This window comes from Salvia splendens, chromosome 1 (assembly GCF_004379255.2).
Source record: "Salvia splendens isolate huo1 chromosome 1, SspV2, whole genome shotgun sequence".
Lineage (NCBI taxonomy): Eukaryota > Viridiplantae > Streptophyta > Magnoliopsida > Lamiales > Lamiaceae > Salvia > Salvia splendens.
This window is the reverse complement of record NC_056032.1, coordinates 3,596,113-3,603,276: the sequence shown is the minus strand read 5'-3', so window position 1 is coordinate 3,603,276 and position 7,164 is coordinate 3,596,113. Positions and strand designations below refer to the sequence as shown.

Sequence of the window (7,164 nt, the reverse complement as noted above, 5' to 3'; positions counted from 1 at the left end):
AAGAAAATAGTATAGAATTATAAGTATTACATCGGCATAACAATAGAGATTGGGATTTATATCGATATCCTTAACCATAATAATTACATAAAATAAGCGGATTTGATAACAACAAGATAGCTCATTATCCAACAAACTTGAATAATACTACTAAAGAAAATATTGAAAGCATAGTATTTACCTTTCTTTCTTTTTTATTACAATGTTACATCAATTCCTACAAAGGAAAAAGACAATAAAAGATCATTTATAATTCGGTGGTTCTGTGCTAAACTGAGTTGTACAGTCTACTGGTATTGATGTTTGCGCTCCACCGGCTTGTACCATCCTCTTGAAGCTGGCATATAATGTCTTTTTCTCTCTATTCAATAATACTTATATTACTTAAATGTCAAATTTGGATGGGGCCCATCTTTTTTGGACCTTATAGAAGAGAATGGCCAATTGGAATTCACCAATTCCAAAATATAATTTTATTAATCACCAAATAAAATTTATTATCTCATGGTTTATCATTATTAAACAACTCATATGACAAGGTGCATATTTAGAGTAGATTTTCATATATTGACTTGATTTGTTTGTTGTATGAGTGATGACAAATTTCAAATCAATATAATAGATGATTCAAAATCTTATCATTATTAATCACACCATATATTTTATAAACAAAACATATCTAAGTGTAATGTCCTTCAATCAAAGTATATTGCACTTGTGTGGCAAGAAATCAAGAGAAAGGCCATTTTGTGATGGAAGAAAAAGCAAGACATTGGGACCTAATTGCTTAGATTCATATTGTGGTTTTGTTTGTTAGTGAATTGGACAGCTATACGCATTCATGTCCCCCATCAACACTTCCAACCAAGTTTTTGTCAAATTCCATGGATTTTGTAGATCGATTGAAATCTAATAACTAATTATTTTGTTAATATGTAAGTATTTATTCAAATGACATTACCCGTTAAAGAATACGAAGATCCAAGCCCACAAGACAAGGCCCACTTCACATTTGACTAATCTTGGTATTGGGAGCCAACCCATGTGCTAGTGTTTTGTTCACATAAAATGCCAAAGTTTTTTAGAGCTTTTTTTAAATTCAAATAAGATAATAACATCCTTCCAAAGGAAACTAAGATTGTAGCCCTCAACATTGAATGTATTCTAGGTGATGGAATCATAATTTAGTTGGTAAGATAACGTTAATCAGGCTAGTTTATAGGTCGACCTTGTTTGGGTACTAGCTTATTGACTGAATTTTATCGGTTTAGAGATTTCTATACTTAACACTAAATGTTCGTGTTTCGTGTTCAACCAGATCGGATAAAAAGCTAACGATGAAAATTAATGAGCGATACATGATCTGTCCAATGCTTAATAACAAAATATTCATATTTATCGAATGTAGAACATTTCATTAAAGGAATTTTATTAAAAAGGACACAATGAAATACTACTAATAAAAAAAAAATTGTCATCGAATGAGAAAGACGTTTAATAATCTTGAGTTGAACAATTTAATACTACTATTTAAAAATATGTTTACGATGAGATCTTGACATTGCAATGTCATACTGATTTTTAGTTGAAATATTATCTATAGTGAACTTAATTTTTCAATTTCATTGATTATTAGTGTTAATAAAAATTTAAATTATAAATACAGTACATAAATTGAAGAATTAATTTTATTTCTCTTTATGTAGTTATTTGTTTTATCAAAATTATTATTGCAATGGTAAACCAATTACCAAACAACCTAAAAGTGTATTAAAGGATTAATTTTATTTTATTTTTACACAATTAATCAAAATTATTATTGTAGTATCTCAAACTAGTTCCCAATTCCCAAACTAGCGAGACAATAATTAAATCTATTGCGATCCCATCGGGCCTGCGGCCAGCCCAATCATTGCATTACTTGCCTATGTATCAAAAGATTCAAAAGAGTCCTAATTGTATAGACAAATTATTAAATCTATTTACTTAAAATATTTTAAAATGAATCAAAAGTAAATCAATTTAAAAACTAGGATTATGAACCTGTTTTTCGTAAATTAAATTTCTTACAGAGACTAAAATTCAATTTAAAAAGAGTTTAAATTAAAACACACAATGTTTGATCCATAGCCCAATAGAAACCAGAAATGAGCCCAATTGAACTAAAATGAGCCTAAATGGGCCAAGATCCATAATCTCAGCCCGCCTCACCAAGTAGTAACTATTTTCAAAAAGAATAAAGCTATGCGGCAACATTATGGCCAGCCATAAATTAAGTAAATAACAAAAAAAATTGATTTTTTTTTCAAATTTTTGGTTTAATACTATTTGATTTTACTTTTATATCATCTTCCTTATATGTTATTCAACATGTTAGTGTTGTTCTTTCGTAGTTTTTGCTCAACTTATTACTATTGTCATTTCTTGATTGTTGCTCAACGTATACAGTAATTCGTGATATTAATGTGTTTTACGTAATGGAATTCAAAGATAAGTATCAACTCACAAGTCCATTCACACACATATAAGTTTATATCGATAATTCTAATTTTTTTATACATGTAAATGGACTAAAATAACTTTTTATGGCCGGCCACATTATGGCCATTTAGCATCACTCTTTCAAAAAATGTACAGAATCAAATATAATGTATACAAGCAAGTTTTATTATGGTACAAAACAAAACTATTTTACAAACATGAAAATGCAACTAAAAGTACATATATCTTACAGAACTACAATGGAGAGCTGGCCTGGGCTTGGAGGAGAGAGAGGATTCACTGGTTCGGAGTGAGAGACGGGAACGATGGTATTGACTCAAGGATGAGCTTCCGGCTGCTCCTGAGGCCAGGGGACATTCCGCCACCTGCATTGTGAGGCGGAGACACTCTCTTCCGGTTAGGCGAGGCTGTCTGGACGCCTCCATCAGAAGACCCTCCTTCGCCTTGGAGAAAGTAGGGAATCTCGTCTTCTCTGATGGTCTCGAACTTTGGTGGTGGCGGGAGGAAGCTCGATTTCCCGAATCTTTGCCTAGGAATGAAGCTCGAGGAGGAGGAGCCAATGGAAGGGAGCGAGGATCGTGGTGGTTTCTTCTTTGAGGAAAACGGGAGCTGAGCCGATGGCCTAGGAGACGGAACGAGAATAAATGTTATGGTTCGATATATAAAAATCATACAGGCTAGTCTACCATAGTCCATATACGTTTATTTATATCATATAATCCTTTAAATACTCAATCCTACGTGTGTTCACGAGAATCGGTTAGCATAGTTTTACCTTCCTCCCCTTAGAGGGGTTGCAGGAGGCACGGACTCCATGTTCTGTTCCACATCGTTCTCCATTGCAATCTTCTGCAAACTTTTGTCGGGCACGCTCTTCTCAGATGCGTCTGTTTCTTCTTCTTCTTCTTCTTCTTCTTCTTGCTCGGCTTCAGCTTCCATGCCTATCATTACACCGAAACCATAGTCAGAAAATGTAAAGGATTGGCACCTTGTTAGTTGAAACGCTTAAATAAATATACACTCACCGTCTTTTCTACCGAATGCGTTCTTACACCCTTCGCATCTGCAGTTGATGGAGCAGCCGACGCCACCCTGTGGGAAGCCGGAGTTCACCAATCAGCTAACGAGATAAGACAAGGGGTTTGTTCCTACAGGAAGAGGAGGAGAAACAAACCTGATAGCATTCACAGTATTTCTTTAGGCAGCCCGATTTCTTGCAGTTGCATCCTCGCTTGTGACGAGCAGAAGCAGGAGTCTTGCTGGAGTCATCCTGAGACACGTATTCACGAGTATATCGATGAGCAAGAGCAATCACAACGTCTCTGAAGGCAACTTAACTAGTTTAATTACCCCGATCTCTAATGGTGGATCTGATCCTCTGATCACTTTGGGAGCAAAGGCGAGAGGATTTCTTGATTCGATTTGCTTGCGCGTTGCAAGGACGGTTTCTTCATGGATAGGTTTATTGAAGCAATCTATACAAGCACATGGCTCCACACAGTACACCCCGGCAGCAAAGCATTCACAGTAGCTGCACGTAAAAGTTCAAACCAGAGGTTACCTTATGTTACTGAAACGAAAGGCACACATCCAACCTAATTAAACGCCAATCATGACAAGTTTTCGCCCTGAAACGATATCTATGAAGAAGCGCAAAAGTACTCACAGTTTTAGACATTTTGATCTCTTGCAGTTGCATCGCTTACACGATTCTCCTTCTCCAGATTGTTCAGCCCTACGTCTGATCGAGCAACAAGTTAAAAAGTTGATCTTGAAACTAGCTGTTGCTGGGAAAACATAAACAAACACGAATACCTCTTTTTCTTTGGACTGCTCTGATTGATCTCTTCATTTGCTGCTGTTGCAGATGGCGGACAAGCATCCTCAACAGCCATTTCCAAGCCATCGACATCTCTGTCAGATGTGGCAACGACTAAAATGTTGTCCAGCAGTCCTTGACCGCCATTTGATGGGTGGAGATTGACAACTGAGCTAGGACCAATCAATAACCGTGCAGACGATGAAGAATCAAGGTTAACAATATTATAGTCCTTAGGTGTTGTTGCAAGAGCATTTAGATGCAAGCCAATGCCAGGCATAAGACGACGTGAAGACTCGTTCCCCCTGTTTAACAGGACAAGCTTCTGGTCATTGGAGGCCATATTACCATCAGAAGGAATCCACGCGGAAGAATCAGAGATGGAATTCTCTTCCAAATGTTTCCTACGAGCTCCTCCCATCTCAAAAACCAGACAGCGCCTTCTCATGCCATGGTAGAAACCAAGTTGCTAGAAAAATCGTTCAAATATTTGGATTAAAAACTTTTAACAGATAGCAAAGAACATGTTGAAATTAGAAACTATTTTACCTCACAATCCACTTGTTCATCAGAATTGTTCAATGATGCAGCATTGTCCACCTCGTCTCCTTCTCCGGGCTGAGTAGACATAACTTCAGCTTCATTTCCTTCGACAACATGCTCACCAGAATCCACTGCACTAATTAAGTGCAAGTTCTGCATGTCACTTTTAATGCCAGTATAGAAACTCGCCCCGGGATCAACTGATTTGCTGAAAGAAACTCTAACATCCGGAGATTCAAAAATCAGCAGCTCAGACGTATCAGATAACATATGCTCCCAATCACAGGGAGCACCTTCTGTAGTTTGATTTACCCCGTCAATATTCACTTCACCCCTCTGAGGGTGTTCATGCATTAACGGAACAAGGGCTGAAGAAGTGCAGCCATAATCTGCCATGTCTTTGTCTTCACGATCACAACCCTTTCTTAAGTTGGAGTTTGGGCTAGCACATTCATATTCTTTGGCAAAATCCACCACAAACTTGGAGCAATCACCGAAAGATGGCTCAGCAGCCATATCACCACCATCACCATTTTCCTTTTGCTCATCCATTTGGTCGGTAGCATCTGCATTGGCCTTATTTGCATCAAGTTTGGTCCCATCATCAGAAGAAAACTCAGGTTTTGATGGATCGGAAAGCTGATGCCTGAAATAATGCAAAACTGTTAAAACACAACGAAAACTCAGGTCTTGAACAGGGTGACATGGCACTGCAAGCAGTAGATGAATTACCTTCGGAGAAACCTGGATTCCCGTATAGAACTAACATGAGGCGAAGTGAAGACTGATGGAATGGATGCGAAACTAAGAGGGTTGATCGTCTGAGTGATGTGTGTGGATTTAACAGGCTTTATAGGGGAAAGACTATTGAGGAAGGTAAAAACCGGGGAATCCTGCACGCGAATACGATAAAGACCACTGTAAGAACACGAATTACAGTAAAAATAACACCAACTAATGATCAATCAAGAATGTTTGAAACCTCCACAGCCTCAATCAACCAAAAAAATAGCAACACCGTGTTCACATCACGAAAATAAAAAGAAAACAACGCTCCTTCTGCTGAATGAAAGTGTCGGTTATATAATAGATTAACTTGAACACAACAGCAAATTAGTAAATATGTTCATAAATGGTTTTAGAGACAGAAATGCTAATGAGAGTATAATAAATAGGCACATGATTTGTGAAAATGACTTTTGGTGACATTTTACTTAAGATTCTTTTACAGTTGGTTCTTCAAATCTGAAGAGAGAGGAAGAGAGAGTTTTCTGCAGCATGCACAACAAAGGAAGACATTGCAAAACCATTGAGGTTCTAAAAGAGAAGGAGCAATTCTAAAAATGTGTTTTATGCATCAAATTGCTCCACATACTTCTTCCCCATTTTTCCTTAAACAATTGAAGAAAAAAAAATCAAAGACAATAATTGAAGAAACCAAGTCAAACCAAGTTGACCAAGATCTATCTGGGATTAACTTTGTGCAGCAGAACAAAAACCAAAAATTCATACTCCTACGCCCAAATCCCCCAAATGATGAAATGCAATAAAAATAATAATGAAAAAAAAAAACCACCTTCGGACAAAACTAAGAACACCAAATCCAAGATGGGAAAGAGAGAAAGGTAAGAAAAGGCTCAAAACCCACTTCTCAGACACTTAAAAGCAGCCAAAAAAACACAAAAATAAGAACCCTAACAAGATGGCTAAGTTTAACCCCAAACAATGCCAATAAAAATGCAAACTTGACGCTCAAGAGACCAAATTAAACCTCAAATTTGGCAAGAGAAGCTGAGATCTGACTGTTCTTGCTCCTCTCCGGAGTATCCATCACCTCAAGCACTTCTCTGTTACTCTCTTTTGCAGAAATGTCAAGTCTATCCTCCATCCCTTGTTTGTATGGAGGATAGCTCCCTCTATCTCTCTATCTCAACTCCGTTTGCTCCACGCCACACCTCCAGAGAGAGAGAGGGAAGAGGTGGGTCAAATAAAGAGAGAATGAAATTCAAGAAGAAGCGGGAAACGCAGTGCAGTGAATGAGAGTGGAGTCTTGAAAAAAAGAGTGGATTTTTCTTGTGCTGACAAAAGCAATGTCCCCACAAATACACTCTCCCTGCACAGCTGTTGCCCATGTGTAGTATTTATATGCAATGCAAAAATAAGGCAACCTTAAAGTTGTTGTCGTGGAAATATAATAGCATCCACACTGCCGCGCCATAAGGGGAGCCCTAAAGCCCGCCTTCTGCATCGCCACATCAGCATTTTATCCTCCTCCCCTTCCATCTATAATGGGGCGCCCT

At 37.6% G+C, this 7,164-nt stretch overlaps 1 protein-coding gene across 1 annotated transcript; it reads right to left on the bottom strand.

The window, feature by feature from the left end:
• Positions 1 to 2,580: 2,580 nt before the first annotated feature.
• On the bottom strand, positions 2,581 to 6,957 carry LOC121794104 (protein tesmin/TSO1-like CXC 2). The gene is made up of 10 exons (XM_042192121.1): positions 6,636 to 6,957; positions 5,597 to 5,757; positions 4,871 to 5,510; positions 4,318 to 4,790; positions 4,169 to 4,243; positions 3,853 to 4,033; positions 3,677 to 3,772; positions 3,528 to 3,594; positions 3,278 to 3,443; positions 2,581 to 3,124 (listed from the first exon to the last, which is right to left on the bottom strand). Exons 1-10 carry the CDS (start codon positions 6,750 to 6,752, stop codon positions 2,779 to 2,781), a joined length of 2,322 nt encoding a protein of 773 aa, XP_042048055.1. The 5' UTR covers positions 6,753 to 6,957; the 3' UTR covers positions 2,581 to 2,778.
• Between the last annotated feature and the right edge of the window lie 207 nt (positions 6,958 to 7,164).

What these genes read in the sequence shown, in the direction of transcription:
- LOC121794104 (XM_042192121.1), bottom strand. Translation starts at nt 6,752, where the DNA reads ATGGAGGATAGACTTGACATTTCTGCAAAAGAGAGTAACAGAGAAGTG. An exon ending in ATGAACAAGTGGATTGTGAG is followed by an intron (nt 4,791 to 4,870) that starts GTAAAATAGTTT and finishes CGATTTTTCTAG; the next exon opens with CAACTTGGTTTCTACCATGG. An exon ending in ACCCCTCTAAGGGGAGGAAG is followed by an intron (nt 3,125 to 3,277) that starts GTAAAACTATGC and finishes TCCGTCTCCTAG; the next exon opens with GCCATCGGCTCAGCTCCCGT.